The 18032-nt window shown below is 38.0% G+C and overlaps 1 protein-coding gene across 3 annotated transcripts in view; it reads right to left on the bottom strand.

Annotated features, from left to right (window-relative positions):
- The window catches only part of ARHGAP6 (Rho GTPase activating protein 6), a 311150-nt gene that overhangs the window by 14478 nt on the left and 278640 nt on the right, over positions 1–18032 (bottom strand). For all 3 annotated transcript variants that reach the window (XM_054271896.1, XM_054271897.1, XM_054271898.1), the window contains exons 4-9: positions 17309–17565; positions 12541–12736; positions 9495–9550; positions 5677–5827; positions 4291–4439; positions 1041–1220 (exon numbers count right to left, since the gene is read on the bottom strand). In XM_054271896.1, the coding sequence (XP_054127871.1) occupies positions 1041–1220; positions 4291–4439; positions 5677–5827; positions 9495–9550; positions 12541–12736; positions 17309–17565 (989 nt within the window). The remainder of the gene's footprint in view (positions 1–1040; positions 1221–4290; positions 4440–5676; positions 5828–9494; positions 9551–12540; positions 12737–17308; positions 17566–18032) is intronic.

Consider the following 18032-nt stretch of genomic DNA (forward strand, 5'->3'; position numbering starts at 1 on the left):
GAAACCTGACAGACATCTTCCATTTACAGTTCTTTGCGGCCATCAGCCCACAGTTCAGGGCTGTTCATCATCTTCCAACAAGGTCTCCAGCACTCGGCTTTGCTGAAGCACTGAAGGTTTCCAGAGTGTTCTTTCTGCTTTGGGAATTTATCTCCTCAGTGTAACATACAGTGCTGCTTAGTCTCGACACAACAACCAAAGTTTTTCTACTTTTTCAAGATTACTGGTTTTGTTACAATGTGTATTTTTACTAAAACGAATACAGAATAATGAAGACCACCACTAGGTCTGACTGGCCTCTGCTACCTCCAGAGCAGGGCTCCCTCAGACACAAATCATGCTGAGCTGACCTACAATTTTGTAGACAAAAAGAGCATGAGATAAAGTCACAGAATTAACTGCTCAGGTAACTGCTAGGCATAAGAAATGTGACCTAACTCAGCTTCATCTGAAGTAAACAACATGTCCAACTCCAAGGCCATCAGCTTTCTTATGAAGAACTTGCTTGCTTCAGCTAAAGAACTGAAGGGAACTCAGGAACTACACAGATTTATGTTTTATTCCCTTTACCCAACTAATAAATAAGAAAGCTTTGTCCTTCCTCTCCATCCAACCAATAAAAAAGTCTTGGGTCGGGAAGGTAATTCCTTAAATTAATCAAGGATGTCTTAATCCCTGCAGAAAAATTTTCTTCCTGACTTCCAAAACTGAGATGTGAAAGATCATTTTCAGTCTTGTCTATGCATTGCTCAGTATACAACTGAATGGCCAACCCCATCATTTTCACAATCTTCTAAAAAATGTACCTTTACCTGCACAAAACCATTCTAAGCAAGATATAAGCACACATTTTTAATATTTTTACTTACTGCAAATCATTCTCCTTGCTAGAAGACTACTCTTTGTTACCAATAATTACTGATCCTAATTTAATGCAGCTTCTACAGTTTATTTCATCCTCATCTACTTTAATATCAAACAGCTATTTTCGCATTTATCTTGCAAATGTAGAAGAGAAATATGAAAAAATATCCACCCACCATGAACAGGGTTTCATAGTTTTCAATCATCTTTTGCACAACAGCTATGATAGCAGTACTCTCTTCAGCTCGAGCTGAGCTCTGAACTGAGAATTCCTTGTCTGTAGATTTCTGCTTGTGCAACAAGTTAGGGCCAAAGATGGTGGCCAGGTTAAGCGATGTCATTTTGTTCCCAGTAATCTGGAAAAGAGAAAAAAAATGAGGTGGGGTCTCCCAGGGCCTGACATATACAGATATTTATATAGACACATCTATACACACTCATACCCCTAACACCCACACAGAAACACTCTCTGTCCCCCCTGATTTGGTGGATGCTCCATTCATCAAAATCAAAACCTGCTGCTTGTCAATAAAAAATGAATAACTTTTAGAAACACCTTGTTTTGAACATCTCTGCAACAAGCACTGTAGATTTTCTGGATATATTTTCAAGTGGATTAGAGGAGTAGAAGGTGGAAATGTTTTCTGCCTTTAATTCCCTGGGAGCTCAACAGTGGCAAACTTCTGAACTCAGAGCAACCTCCCTCTTACCTCAGCATCTCAGGACGTTACTGTCTCCTAGGACCTAATGCTGAAAGCTCCCGGCTTTCTCAAGCAGCATTCATGATTTGAAACATAAAGTGATACTTTTCCACGTTTAAACTGTTGAGATTATTAAGGAGCAGGTAACTTCCTTTATGAGTATTTTCCTGTATTTCTAGAACATGCCAAATGTTTACTTGTTTGGTGGCTTGTTACAGTTTGTTGGGGTTTTTATCTTTTTTCCTATTTTTATAAACCTGTGCTCAAGGAAGCAACAGTAACCTGAATTTTGAGGAAACAAAAGGCTAGGAATACATACTAGACTAGACAGGAATTACCTGAAAAATATGTCACACACATTATTACACCAAAACTTTCATTGTCATATTTGTGATTAGACTATTAATTTCCCTTTCTATTCTTTAATAAAAAGTAGAAGTCATTTGAACGAATAGTTTTTAAAAAGGATATGAAGAGACACCAAAAAGAGGTAGTAAAAATAGAACTTCAAAAGTGAGTTGTACAAAACAGATGATTTCAAAGCAGTATTTTAATTTTTTTTTTTGTAGTTGATCATTCATCAAATACTCTAGTCAAACTTTAAAATTGCACTGACTACATCTGGTTTATTTTTCAAAGAACTCAACTAGACAGCACAGAAATGACAGTAAAAAGCTTTTTATTTGTAGGAGCAGTGTGTAGTGTTGAAAAGAACCTGTACTAAGTAGGTGCATGGGCAGTCATAGCAAACATGTTGGCTCTTTGTTTAGAGATCCATCCCAGCAGGACTGTGAGAACAGCAAACCTTGTTTGCACAGCACCAAGCACCAGCTGTTTCTCAGGTGACCTGCTTTTTAAACTCTGAGTTTTGAGCCACCACAGATGCACAGGCACAGGGGGCCTCAAGTGTGCCAGGGCAGCCTCAGGCTGTGCCCAGATCTGCATGTGCAGGCTGTTTGTACAAACAGTGAGCCTTTTCTTAAGGGCAGCCTCAGGGCATCCTTAAAAAATGTTGTAAACATTTCCACCAAAATAAACTGAATGAGCAATTTTAATAAAGTTAGTCATCCATCTTCATCTTTGTGAGAGAAGGGTTGTTGAAAGAAATCAACAAGAGGGCCTGTGTGCCAAAGCTTGGCTGTTTTCCTTCCAGTGATAGCAAACAGTCTGATAAAATACTTTCTCTTGCCCTGAATGCCTTTATTCACTTAATTCTTCATAAATAGCTTAAATAATTGTGAGCAGAATACTGTATTATCTATAAAAGGTATCCAGTTGCACATAATATTCCTGATGCTTACAATACTGTCAAGATAACTGACATAAACCTGCCTTACCAAAATACCTGTGGCAAAGCTGATGTACCATGGTTGAGCCAAATGAACTCTGCTCAGCAGCATCCCCTAGCCCTGCAATAAGATCCTCTTGGGTTCATTCCTGAACCAACAGAGAACTCTTTGCAGGACCAGGGGGACCATGACCTTAGCTGGCTTATACATGTTTTTAAGCACACTAAAGTATTACAAGCTGCTTTTTCTAAATGTTTCCCATCACAGTGATATAGTTTTTTATCAACTCCTTGCTGAGAATAAAAATAATAGCATTCAAAGTGGATTTAAAAGTGAAATGGGCCTTGAAGTCACATACAATACTGGAAGTTAGGACTTGTAAAGATGGAATAGCTGGAAGTTAGGATTTGAGGCAGAAATTTGGCAAAAATAAGTCTCAAAGTGCTAATTGTTGAAACCAGACAATTGCAAAAGGGATCCAAATCTGACAAAATCAGCAGGATTTTCCATCTGGAAGACAAAATTCTCAAGGAGTTTCATAAGAGTCTCAGAAGTAGTCTCTGCTGCAGTTCAGAGGACTGAGAAGTCCTTCCACAGATAAACCAGTATATTTTTGTCAAGCACTCACAGATTATATCCATTTTATTCATTTAACAGAGTTGCCTCCTTTTACACAGCAGTCCACTGGTGCGAGCACTTCCCTAGTAGGAAATGGGAAGCCTGGATTTCCAGGTTTTCTCCAGCGTGAATGGGCACAGGGTGCAGACATGGAAATGCTCAGGGCTAGAGCTCAGCCCCATGGCTGTGGGTATTCTTGTCTCTGTGGGCTGAGTGCACATCAAACTCTCCACTGAATTTGGTTCTGCCTGCAACAGCCAAGGAGGTCAGAAAGAAAATGGGCAAAGATGAACCCTGACTCCAGCTAGTGATGAGGTCTGTCAGTTGCAAGGATACAGCTGGAGTTCCTGTCCTCTGTTTATTTTTCACTACCCAGGGCCCACAAGGAAGCTAAGAGAACCAGGAAGCAAACTGCTCTGTCCAAAAGTCATGTAAAAAAGCAACAACAGAGAATGAAAAGAAAATGAATGAAATGAATGCATGCCTGACCGTTTCTGAGTACTTTTCCCATAGAATATAATGGGATAAAACAAGGCAGCAGGGGAAGGATGGATGACATTAGACGTTCTTGACAGCAAGGCTGGTACACTGAATCTCCCAAAGGAAGTGGTAGATGCTTTACTGGTTAAGTCATACAAAAATTAAACCTTCACAGCCCTAAGAACATTGTAAACAAATGGCAGAAGTGCAGGCAAACAGATTAAGTCTCTCTCATCTTTCAGGGATATGCCACCATTGTGTATGTTTCAAGGCTTTAAAGATCTCTCTTCAGACCATGAATTCAGTAAAGTCAAAGGACACAAGTGACCAGGACTTACCTCTTGGCCATCCTTGTCTCTGGTGTCTTCTGCATGGCCAGCTACTGTGGAGAGGAACTGCAGCAGGCGGTGAAGGGTATCGCAGTTACAAGGAGGTAGAAGATAAATGAGAAGCTGTAAGGTGCTGAGCTGCTCATCTGGCTCTAATACTAAGAGGGGAAAAAATATGTTCTAAGAAATCACTCCAACTAACCTAAAAGCAGAACAAATATACTGATCCCAACCCAAAGGAAGGTATAGGAATAGCTTTGTTTAAGAACCATTTTCCTTACAACATCAGAAGAAAAAGAGAAAACTCTAAGGAAACATCGAAACTCTAAGAACTACTGCTATGGGATTTTTGCCTTAGTTGGTCAACATTTTGCTCATAAGATAAGATTTTTCAATAAGATTTTTCTTATCCTGAAACAGAGCAAAATCCATGTTTTACACTCCATCACTGTTACTGGACTCAAATATTCTGCTTACTTTTCTACTTATTCCATTCATTTAGGTATGGCTACTGGTATGTACAGTAGCCATCAAGCATTCCAGTCAGATTTATGCTTCAGACATTTTTAATCAGTTTTCTTACAGTTTTTCATCTTGCAGAAGTACCAGAACTTTGGAAAGCAACCAGAGCAATAAAAGGACATTCTGCTATCACTACCATCTACCATCTAAATGATAGCCAGTGACAAAGGTGGGACAGAGGCAGGATCTCAGACATGAGGGCTAGAAAGCATCTGAAGAACCCATACCAGGCAGCTGCTTAAGCTTGAAATGTCCAACTTAACTTTTTCCTGAACCCCTGAGAGTGTGTACTTGGGTCTTAGGCAACACAATTGGGAGTACTTAATATGATGGCTTTGAGGACCATCAAAGAAGAATAAATGAAAGGAACAATATGAAGAAACTTGAATTTTTCAAGCCAAGCTGGAACTTTGGTCAGTAGACAGATCTAAAAATTTTAAGAGACAAGGATTCAAATGGGAGTCTGTGACCTGGCAGTGCTGGATCAAAGACAGGGTCAGGTTTTAATAGACAACATGAATTCCATCCTTACAAATGCAAAAATATATATAGTTAGTGAAACCCTTGTTCTAGTTTTCTGGATTATATTTCTACAATATAAAACCAAGAAGTAAAACCAAGACCTCAGTAAATTTATACTAGAGAATATACTATATTATTTATATTCTTATACACTATATTGTATTATATTATATATATATATTATTGTTATTAAATATACTATATAATTTATAGCGTATTAAACAAATATTTGGAACAAATCAAAGCCAGAACATTAAAGGAATAGACTAAAAGAAGGCTATTAGTAGAGATCAAAGAATTCAAACAAATTAGCCTTTGAAAATTGATAAATCAAGATGCTGTAGAGCTCACAGAGTGTGTTGATGAAAGGTGTATAAAGCTCTCTGGTGAGAAGTGGGTCAGGCATGTCACGCAGAAATTCCTTTAACAAGGCAGCAACATCATGAATGCTGTGCTCTTCATCTAATACAACATCTACGCCTCGGTCAAACTCTTCACGTAACTGAAAAAAATCATGAGAGAAAACTACAGTCACTTATCGTCCCCAGTAATGCATCCCAACACAGAAAATCTTTAGAAAAGCAGATTTACTCCTTTTTAATTTCAAGACTGAGCATGACTAGTTTTTGGTAAGGTCAACGACATAATTAATATCTAATTGCTGCTTAATATGTTATAAATAACTTAAGGTTTGCACCAGGCTGTAATAAAATACTTTTTTTTTTCTAGCTAATATATGACATTCTTGTATAAAAACATGTATCCAAGAATAATTTTTGCAAAAATGCAAGATTCATAGCAAAAGCAGAAACCAGAGAAAATAAGGAAAATTACAAGACAGACTCTCATATCACCTTACTGAATTATCCCTGGAATCAGAAAGACTAAAATTGCATTTTATAACACTTATGATTTTGTAGAAAAACATATTAGTAATATCATGTTAATATCCACCAAATTCACATTTCTCTTGTCATTTAAGACTGTATGTAAAGATAGGTATCAAGCAGACAGGTTCAGTAAGACCTCACAGTATTCCTTCACACACACCTTGTTCTGCCTTCCTAATTTAGTTATATTCATTAAGTAATCATCATTACAGAGTTCACAAATAGCAAGCTAACATCATTACAAGGTATTGCTAATTTTTTCCCCTGTTTTGGTCCTCAGACAAACGCTGTATTAAAGGCATCACACTTTGAATTAAAGGCATCACACTTCCCAAAGGCAGATGAAAACACTCTTCCAAATCCAAGATAACTTATGAAAAGGTAAAAGCTTGCCCTTCTGGAGGGATTTTCCAGCAGAAAGAGCAGAATGCTTTCCTCAAGGAAGACAGCTTCACCTTTTACTCTTTTTGCATTTTGAAAACAGTCTAGAGGTTTTAAAACTATTTCCTAGAAAAAAATTGTACCTTTGCTAACATTATGAGGTATCACAATGTCACACCTACCTTCTCAGAGAGTGATTACAGCTAAATCTTATAAACAAAGAAATGTGAGGTATCAGGTTTCTTCATCAGGAATATTACAAATATACCAAAGAGAGGAAAGAAGCTAAGTCACAAGCAAACTACATGCCTGTAAAAATTTGTAGCAAATCTTGGTCACATGCAAATCTATCTTCAGTGTGTTCAGTGTGAAAATCCTTTGTTTTCAGCTCAGATTAACAACCAATATGAAAGCACAAAGATATTCATTAAAAACCACAGTCTCCATTCTAATTTATTAGGATTACTTTTAACATTATTAATATCAGTCATTATTAATAATAAATAATTATGCTATGAAGACCAGAATATGTTCTTTATCTAATATTATTCTTTGATTTATGGTCAAAGATTTTCCAGTGCCAACTTGAGAACTTCATTTCCAGCCTAATTCTACTCTCCAGACTGGTGACAAAAGCAGAACATCCCTGCAGAGCACCATAAATTACCTCAATCCAGAAGATTGTTTCTGCACTTAAGTGCCCAAAAGCAGCTGAGGAAACAGATTAGCACTGCATCAGGAATTCAGACTTCCCAAATAGCTGGCTAAATCACAAACTGCTGTTACAGACTTGAATATGGCCCTTGTGATCTGATATCCTGTGAGACCTACAGAGATATCCTAAGCAGCAAAATTTCATAGAAGCCTTGATGAGATGTGGCCACATTTCAGGCCCAGGTATCATGGCTGTTAGAACTGTAAATTGTACATTTCAACTTCAAGTCTTTCAGACTCCATTCACATGGAATGCTTTCAGACTTTGGAAGATACAGGTGGTGAACTACAGCATCCACTGAATCTTGGATATGAGAGATGAGGACATCTGTGCTGGAACAGGGAGAGCACAGCTCCGACTATTTCATCCTCAGGGTTGAAGCTGCCACAATGTCACCAGGCCCAGCATCAAGGGTTGCCCATCCCAATCTTGGCAACAATGCTCAGACACAAGATGGAACCTGGCACCCTGATGCACCAGATCTACCACCTTGAGTCAACATGAGCTTGGGAATCTCTGTCCTACACCTCACTGAACATGAAGGAAGAAGTTTGCAAGAGATAGACATGTTCTAGGTTTTCTCTTCCTGCTCACCAAAAAAAACCACCTCTGGCACATGTATCTACTTACTTATGTATTTACTGCAACAAACTACAGTTGAAACAGGACATTTTCTAACTGAGGAAGGAAGGCAAACAAAATATGCTTACTTTCTACACAAGAAAAACTAATGAACAGCTGCAAAAGCACACCAAAATCTAAGTGCTGGGTTTGGCTTTCTACGGTTCAGAAAATGAGTGGAATTTTAATTGAATCAAGACTTTCCCATGTGTTCATGTTGACAGCATTTATTACTGTAACTACAAGGGCCAAGCTGATGCTTCCTTGTTGTTTAATGAAATATATCAGCTTACCTAGTTCAATAAATTAATCCATGTAATAAAAACATAGATATCCAAATCTCTTGATTTCCCCACCTTTTGAAAACAAAGTAGAACAAAAAGTGGTGAAAGTCATTAATGTTCAGAGTAAGGCTTAGTTTACAAGTGAATGATAGAAGCTCTGCTTTTCCCCCAGATGTATGATGCAATTGTACTCACCCCTAATGGTTATGTATATTTTGACACTGAAGCTTGCAACACAAATGTGAGACAACTTCACTACTTTATCTAGTTCAGTGTTGATCTGAAAACTGCCTCTGCAGATGTTTTTATAGCCTAGTGTAACACCAGTGACTCAGGAATAGAAACTGCTGGAGAATAAGCTACAATTCAGTAGGCTATGTTGTCCTACCTGCCAAAATCAATTCAGTTTAGCTATTCAAGGTAACTTTCCAGAATGATAAAACATTACACTATGAAGTTTTTGCAACTTTTTGCAAAGAACTATAAACTGTAGGATCAGATGCAGTCAAGCTTTCTGTTGCCTTTTTTTTTTCTGTTTCATGTTTTTGGTCTTAACTTCCTGTGAGGGACATTTTCCTCTATCTTTTCATCTCTTCCTTATGCATCATGCAAACACTAACAACCATCTCCACTGCCCTAATTCAACATGTATTCCCAGCTGCTGGGAATGTCTAGGTGGGTATACCTAGGAGCTAACACCCACATTTGACTTTATCTCTGGAACCTAATTGCACACCATCTGTGCTTTTTCATAATTTAGCTGAGACTAAGACTTGGAAGGGTCTGCTCTGACCTTGAAGTCTAGCAGGAGTAAAAGAAAGGTGATATTAGGAGCAGCAATCTTAGGGTCAAAGAGATCGTTCTGTACTTGCATGTTTTCTCATACCGTGAGTTTTCCAAAGAAGATTTACAGTTTGAGTTTACTTTGGGAGTTTCAGCTGTTTCTGAGATGAAACGAACAGCCAAGATTTTTTTTTTCCCTGCAGTGTGACCTTTGGAAAATTTCTTCACTGTAGTTTATTTGGATCTCCAACCCTGTGCTACTTTTCCAGAGCAAAACATACAGAGACTGTTAACCTGCTGAGAACCTGACAAGGATTTCACCAGATGTAAAAGATACTGGAGTAGCCTTTTATGAGCCATCAAAAATCAGCAAAGTCACTGACCCAGAAAGACTAAATTTCACCATACTACAGATGGGAAAGAAATAACAACAGAAGGAATCAGATTTGTTTGTATTACAGCTGATGAAATAAAACCATATCCATATCCACTCACCTGTCTTACTCTCTTTTTTGAGCTTCCAACTCTGAATATTCCTACTGTCTGGAGACCTGCAAGTGAAACACATCATAGCACTATTTTATTGCTTAATTTTCTCCTGAAAATTGCATTGAACCAAAGCATTCTGACCTATGAGTGTACTTATAAGAATAAATAAAAAGAAAAGCAACATATTTCTCCACAAATGTGTACTTACCACGTTGATGCAAGATGTGATTAAGAAGCCACCCACTGTGGTTTTAAAGGATCACACTCAATCTGCAAAATGGCACCTCTGTGACATTTCTGATGCCACTTCGGATGTGCCACTGCTATGAGGAACAGAAGTATGCAGAGACTGAGGCACTGCTCAGGGTTTGGAGGTGTAACTTCCAGGACTGATATCAAAGGAAACAGGCAGTAAAACAACTAAATACATGGGCACTGAGCTGTGTATTTGGAAACAGGATGAAGCTGGTATTTGGGGTAACTCACTGGCTCCAAAGTTCTTGTCATGACAAAGTTGAAAGTCTTCAAAGGTACCTAAATAGGGCACTCAGGCAGACTGTGAGAGGGAAGAACTTCAACAGGGAGTTGTGTGCACTTTATAAGGTAGGAACAACTATTATATAGAGGGAAAGCTATAAAGAAGCATTGTGGTACTTTAGGCAAAGTGCAGAAGTGTGTCATTTAGACTTAAAGCAATTAGGAAATTGGTGTTGCCTGCTATTTCATAAGAAATCAGTTCAAACCTTCTTGTAGTCCTGCAGAAAGCCACTACAAATACAAAAAACTATAATTTGGTTCTCAAATGGACATATCTTGCAGACTAACAGGACCTGAAAAATTTGAGAGGTGACATGGTCTTTAGCAATGACAATGTGCGTGGAAATTTTAGAGCCTGAAGGGCCTGTGTATATAATATAATTTTACATGGTTATACAGTTTTGCAAAAGGGATGAAATTATCCGTAAGCTTGGAAGTTTATGGTCTAACAAGGACTACTCTGCAGCTCTAATCTCTACTGACATACAGGAAGTGTAAAATTTCCTTGTGAAATGCCTTCTGACAGCCATTAGGCTACACTTGCTTGCTGGAGATGTGTCAACTTGAACAGTATTTGGAGTTGCAGATCTTCATCACAGAAATTCAGATAGGATTCTGCTGTTTAGATTTTAGTCTCAACATAACACCTCTTTTCAAATCTTCTCTCTTTGGTTAACAAAAAATTACACTGATGGACTACCATTTAGTAAATCCAGGAACACTGGCAGGGAATCATCTGAGATGGAGATTACACGCACTGGGCAACCTGCAGGCTGCTTACCCATTCCTACACATGCAGTGTTTTTGCTTCACTGCAGGTCTACAGAAAGCCAGGCCTTTATATCTCTGGGATGTGAATCCAGGGAAAATAGGGAAGGTGACAAGGACAGGTGCTCTAATGTCTAAAAACATAACCATTTTTGTCATTTAATGCTCAGAATTATCTTTTAAAGCAGTCATCAGAAACTGCTCGTGATTTGTTGCTGAAAAAGGATTTATGCATATAGGCAAGTATTTCAGAATCAGGAATGATGTTGCTACAGTGTCCACCTTCTACCACTTTTAGGTTTCTCTCAGTGCCAATGACTGTCTTGTGAAAAGCAGATTAAATTTAAAATTGAAGAATTTGCCCCAGATTATATCGGATTATTGCACTGTGGTATATTATAGTTAATTCTTAAACAAGGCACAATAACTCATCATAAATTTCCTTTAAAAGAAAACTTCAATGTAAAGGAAATATAAAGAGCATCATATGGAAAAGAACTTTGTTATGAAAGTGCATTAAAAGGATTAAAAAATTTATCACAGATGATCAGGTGACATAAAATCACAGTATGCAAATGATGCTCAGCAGGATGGCTTTTTTGGCTGACTCAGATACTTTTATGTTCTCCATCTCAGCTACCTTTGCTTAAAGGGGTGGAAGTCATTCATCTCAAATTTAATCATCCCATCCTTACTTGTCAGCCATGGTATCTAATCTCTGTGAAAGACTAACAGCAACTATCTTTTGCAGTGTTCCTTGATACATTTGTAAGGAAGATAGTTTTCAGTTTTGAATTGTGAAAGCTGAGCATTGTTGTTTAAATTGCAGTCCCTCATCTTGCAAAAGCCTTTCATTCAGAGTTAGTAAATGATTTCTTGCTGGTGAAATTAGCATCAAACACATAATTTGCTGTTACAATCACCATTATTTTATGGTTTGTTGATTATTTGGCCATGAGATAACTCCATCTTCCTGTGGCCAAGTTATTTCAATTATCATTAAAAAACTTTACAAGGCTAAGATCCATTGGCAGAGATGGTGAGCAGATACCTAGATTGACTATTGTTTCTGCATTAGGTAAAGCTGTGGGAGGCTTGTGACTGGACAATTATGAACACACAGGAAGAAGGCTGGCAGGAGTTTGTGATTTCCTTTGGAGAGAGCAGGCCTGAGCCTGAGGCTAGTCAGGAGGAATCAAGCCAGAGACAAACTGAGTATTCAGCCTTCAAGCCTTGCAGCGAACAGGAAGAGGCTACTTGGAGCTTAATATATATTTAGCATGGAATTCTTTCTTATTCTGAACCCCCATCTTCAAATATCAAAAGTCTTACAGTATAAATAGTTAATCTAGATCTCACACCTTAAGATCCACTGGCTGTGCATGACTCCAGACTGACTGGAACATTTCAGACCTTTTGTTCTGAAGGAACAGGTAAACCTGTGGGGTGTGAAGAGCTCTTTCTGCAGAGCTGAGCACCCCAGTACAAGATGGGTGACCTCCAAGAAAAGGCTCCATCCCTGTGCTCTATGGGCCAGATTACAAGCTCACAGCACAGATCTTTAGTTTGGGAAGCTATCATGTACGGAATTACTTGTGAGACAGTATTTTTAGCAAGAGGCAAAACAGGAGGGAAAATGTCTAGCTTTCAAAGATGTCCTTGCATATACTTACTTCTCAAAATAGGCATTTATTTATATTATAGTAAAAATACATCTGCCACTCCTGGGAAAACAAAATATTCTTACCATGCTTTTCCAAGTGCTGGCAGCAGCTATCTACAAGCCGGGGAACCTGCCTGTAAATAGGGTTCAGGCTTAGTTTCTTATCTCTTGCCTTTTCTTTCTTGCTCTGAGCTTCTGCTGGCAAAGAGAGCTGGAGAGCCTCCAATAATCTTGAGTGATTGTCATCAAGATCTGTGATAGAGTCCACAGACATTGCACCCTGTAAAATGCACACACGTGAACAATCAGTAGGGCTGGGGAAATCTCAGCATCACAGGACATCCAACAAAGACTTTTGCCTACCTGCATTTTAAACAAACTAATATAAAAATATCATTAGCTACAACATTTTCATAAATTAATTAAGTTATAATACCAGTGTAATGGATAGGAATGGTACCAATGTTATTCTTATCATATTACAATGAATCAAAATTAAAATACTGAAAATTGAAATGCTTTCCACTCCTTCACTCCATGCTTTTACTGATGTAAGCCTGCACATACTGCAGGGCAAGGATGAATCATGGTCTGTGGGTGCGCCTCTGAAGTACTGTATTCATGTGCATGGAGATATATAGATATTTTTAAATCTTATTGACTACTTCTTCTGTATCTTGAACCATTGTATCAGTGAAATTTATGCAAAATTATTAACAACCATACACCATATATATTTAACAGTTAATATCCCAAATGCATACAGCTGTGGAGTTTGAAATAATCCCACTCTATCACAGAATAAAGATACACCAGAAAAGTTCAGGTGTAATATTTTTTAAATAATTCTATTTCACATATCTTAATTTTTTAAAATCACTAAAATTCCAATGAAAGCTTTGAAATCCAGGTTTTGATTACAGTAAGGTGCAGAAGTTCAAGCAGTCTGTAAAGGATAAAGCAGCACAAGCAGCTGGAGGTTTCTGGCATGTTTTAATTTTCACACTTTAAAAATAAGATTTTTTTTCAAAGCACAAGATTACTTAATTTCATTTCTCTCAAGTCTTATTAAAGTTAGGAGGCAAAAAACGTTCTAGGTCCATGTATAATAATAAGAATAATATTATTATATTAAAATAATAATAAAATAATAAACACAAATAAATAATAAACACAAATAAAAGTTTCAGGTTTTTTCCTATTAAAAATATCTCTTGTACACTATTTTCTTTCTTTCTGAAACAAAGCATAAATTTTGCAATAACATAAAATGTACTGTAAAGGGATGAAGCCTGTCATCCTAAGAAACAATAACAAAAATGTAAATTTCTACTCAAAATTTTTCTGACAATTATAGTTTGTTAAAAGTTGATAGGCAAATTATAGACTGCTAGTCAGAACTCTTATGTCTATTAAATGAGAACTTGAGAATTAAATGAGAATTGCTTACAAGGGAATTTAAAGCTCTAAAAGTATTTTGTTCCATCAGCCCAGCCAGTTGAACTTTATGAAGATTTTCAACTCATAGGCAAAACTCACAAAAAGTCCACTGAGATTTCAAACTCATTCATATATTTCTAGTTCTTAATACCTTAAAAAAAAACCCATTTAACTTATCAGGTATAGTTCTGTTTCTTGTAACTCATGGTAGATGTATAAATGAAACACAGTGAAGTTTTAAGATTTTTTTTTACCCACATTACTATAAACAATTACTAGATCCTTTAGAATGCAACTTTTGACCTTTATTTCTGATGTCTCTCATAAGTACATCTGCTTGATTCCTTTTACCATTTCCTGCCAACAGGAAACAAAAACACAAACAAAAAACCCCTCCAGACCAAACAAGAACCTCTGGCTACGATCCATGTGTGTAAAATTCCAACTGAATGATATTTTGATTTTATTTATTATTTAAGAGTTTGGCATTCCAAACATCAAATAAAGGAATTGGCACTGAAAATCCTAACTCCACCCTCACCAGTGCAGCCCCTGTGTGACAGGTGCCCTCCTTTATAACCTGCCTTTATTGGTCCTTTCCTGTCTGCAAAGCATTCTCACCTCATGAATCATTATCAGAGTTACTTAAATCGGATTCAGATCCCTAAAATAGATGCAAATACAGTCAGTTCAACGTGGTCCTTGGGCATTTTATCAAAGTTGTGGATTAACTGGCACACTGAGCTGGCTTTAGGAAGAGTGACCTTGAGTTCAGTGACTGAAGTCATGGCTTGGCAATACCAGGGTCAGGCCAGCTCTGATTTTACAAAGTGCACAAGAAAATGTTACCAACATACTCCACAAATCCAGCTCAAACTCAGCCAGACCTATTAGTCTGGGCTCAGTCTGACCTACCTGACTGCTCAGGAACAGAGGAGGAGGAGACTGCACGCCACTGCTCCAGGTTAGTAACACACACACTGCAGTGCCCAGCAACTAAAGAAAATCAAGTTCCATCTACCAGGCATTACCTTTGCACATAATGGATGCCAGTCCCTGCTCCCCCATGACGAGTTCAAAACCTAAATACACTGGGGAAGTCTTAATCTAAGCACACAGAAACATGAAGGAAAGTGGAATTTAAAGTCTCAACTTCCAACTGCTGGGCAAAAATCCTACACAGAAAATGCGGCAACAGTGACTTTTGTCAAGCTGTTGGAGAGAGAACCACAGCACTCACACCATGAGCTCTGCAGCCAGCATTACCTTCTTCTAACTCTTACTGAAAGTCTTAGGTGAGTGTTTGAAGACTCACTTTTGTGTCTGAAATACACAAAAGTGAATGACACAGTTGCAAAGAAGTGAATGGAGCAATGATAAACAATCTCTCCAGTTTAAGTTTAAGAGGACTGGAGTCCAGGTGTCTGTGCAATATTTTTGTGATAAATTGGTTGTATCAGTTGCATTTGCTAACAAATATTTTTTTTCCTTTTTTTGAAAGCATTTGTCAGTTGAAAACAGGGCAATGGCGCTCAAGAGATAAAAGATAAGTGTAGGCTTCCTTATCATCCCCTAAGTAAGCTCAGGGCAGAGGGGTTAAGTGCACTGATAAACAGAATTATAAAGACAGACAAGATATGGGACATGCATTGATATTAATGTTAAATAATGGAAAATTCATTAAATTCATTAGGTAAGTTAATTCCTTAGAGAAAATGCCAGCTCCCTCATGTCACACTGCCCACCTTAGTCTAACTTTTATTTCTCTGTGGGTGAACCACGTCCTACTGCTTCCTCATGGCTGTGGAATAAAGGCTCCAATTCTGCCCTCTGAAAGCTGCAATGGCATTAATGACAAAAAAATCCCCAACTATCCAAACAAACAAAACAAGCAAAACCCTTCCTCAACTTCTCGGAACTTGGTCCTGATGGATCTCTGTGGATGTACCAAAGGATCCATGTTCTTCTGCCTGTTCACTGGTCAAATACAGGTCAGAAATCTTATAATCCAATCTTTGTGAAAAGAACAGCAGATGAGTCACCTCTGGACACATGAGTTATCTTTCTCCTATGAAAAAAGGTTCTGAAGCTCATGAGTACATACAGTGAAGTTTTATTTTTTGTCGCTGACTGCCAAACTCTGAAAGAAGTTCATGGGTTTCCCTTAACTTAGTCAAGTTCATGGGTTTCCCTTAACTTAGTCAAGTAACTTTGCACTTTTGTGTGAACACAAATGCCTGCTCATATGGTTCGCACAGACCAACAGACGTGCGTTAATGAGTATACAAGATTGCAAACATCACGCTTTCAGTTTTGCAGACAGAATATAGACGCTTCAGCTGGCAGCTAGAAAAAGAAAGAGCCCCATGACCTGCCTTCTGCTTTCTCTCAATTTGCAATTTACTCCAGTTCCACCCCTCTTAATCCCTGGTTTGAAGAGCCCAACAGAGAATTTCGATGAAGCAGTTTTAGCCAACGGATGAAAGAAGGTGAGGTTCTTAAGAAAATACTTTCTTTTCCAGAGTCTGTTCTTGTACCTCAATTCTTGCTCAGATTTCTTAAAAGGGGTTTTATTCAAAGTATTTTATTATGCAATTTTTTTCTCCCTCCACTGCAAATGAAATTAAAAAGCCGGAAAGTCTAGAACCTCTATTCCATGGTAACAAAAGAAAAAAATTACCAACTGTAGAACTGGAAAGTTCAGAGCATAAAATTTACTTACAAGGAAAAGATTTATGCTAAAAAATGATCAATTTTACATGCAGATTAATATTCAACCCAAACCCACCACTCTGTGTTTTGCTGTCAAAGGCTTCTTCCTAGCCTGCATGCAGAAACATCCTTTGAAGACCCTGGTACAAATCTAGTCTGAGAACTCCTTACTTATCATGGAGGAAATTATATGGGTTAGAGCATGAGGATTTTTATTAATGTAAGGATAGGGATTAATAATCAAGGATAATTATAAATTATTAATATAAAGATAGGGATTATTATCAAGTTAGAGCTAGATTAAGATAAGTATACCTATAAATATCAAACACATAAGTTTAGTCTTTAAAACTGCTGAAAAAAATAGGTTAAAGACAGATTGAATTTGTTAAATCTGAAAGACTTAGAAGGAGGTAGATAAAGGGAGCAAACAGGAAGACTTCTAGATAATCTCTCTGCCTCCTTGTGATCTGTTACAGACTCACAGGGTCTATATGACCTTTTCCCACCAGCATCAGCAAAAGAAGATTTCCACTACAGTTAAGAGTTTTCTGATGTTGATGAGGCTGACTTCCACCTGAAAAAACCCCACTATTGAACAGAAAGTATTCCACAGTCCACACACACAACAGGGTTGTCCTGGTCCAGCCAGACCCTCTGGACCTGCAATCACGCACCCCATTGTGATGTGTCTACTTACACGCCTCCTTGCCCGTGGCGCCGGCTCAGGTGTGTTAGGAGAAGTGGATTCATTCGGTGTTTCTGAGGTGGAACTGAGAGATGAGTTACTGCTGGAAAGTTCTTTGTTCTGTCTTTTAGCTCCAAATGGCAAGAGAAAGGCCACAAAATCTGAAACATCTTTTTGCTCTTCTCTCTGAGAGTCTTGCTTGAGCTTGTAGGCCCGGTCATTAGCAATCACTTGAGACAAAGGCATTCCAAAAGCCTGGGGAATAAATTCTGCAACAACAACAAACCCCTAATAGTTACCAAACATCTGGTATTTATTTAGTACAAAAAGAATTAACTCTTTCTTTGTTAAGAAAAACAATCTGAAGTCTCTTTAAATATATAGTAATTCCAATGAAGTGTTGGACTCAGCAATAATAACAACAACCATGCCAGGCTGTTGTAGCCTATGGTATCTGAATCATACATCCAGTCACATAATGCAAGATAACTCTGCACAGGATCCTGGAAAATCACTTGAGATCAAATCTAATTAGGATGTTAACTTCCACCAAAAGTAAATGAAGTCAGGCACTTCTGGTTACATGTAGATGGTGCACAGGGGCACCAGAAGCTCTGGTAACCATCCTGAGACTGTGACCCTCATTGAAGTGTTCCAAAGCTCTCTCTCATGTTTCAGATCCCTCCACCAGGCTCCTTTCTCATGAATGCTGTAGCGCACCAGAGTCAAGGGGTCC

The sequence above is a fragment of the Melozone crissalis genome, unplaced genomic scaffold (assembly GCF_028551555.1).
Source record: "Melozone crissalis strain CALT ecotype California unplaced genomic scaffold, PUWL_Pcris_2 ptg000013l_1, whole genome shotgun sequence".
Lineage (NCBI taxonomy): Eukaryota > Metazoa > Chordata > Aves > Passeriformes > Passerellidae > Melozone > Melozone crissalis.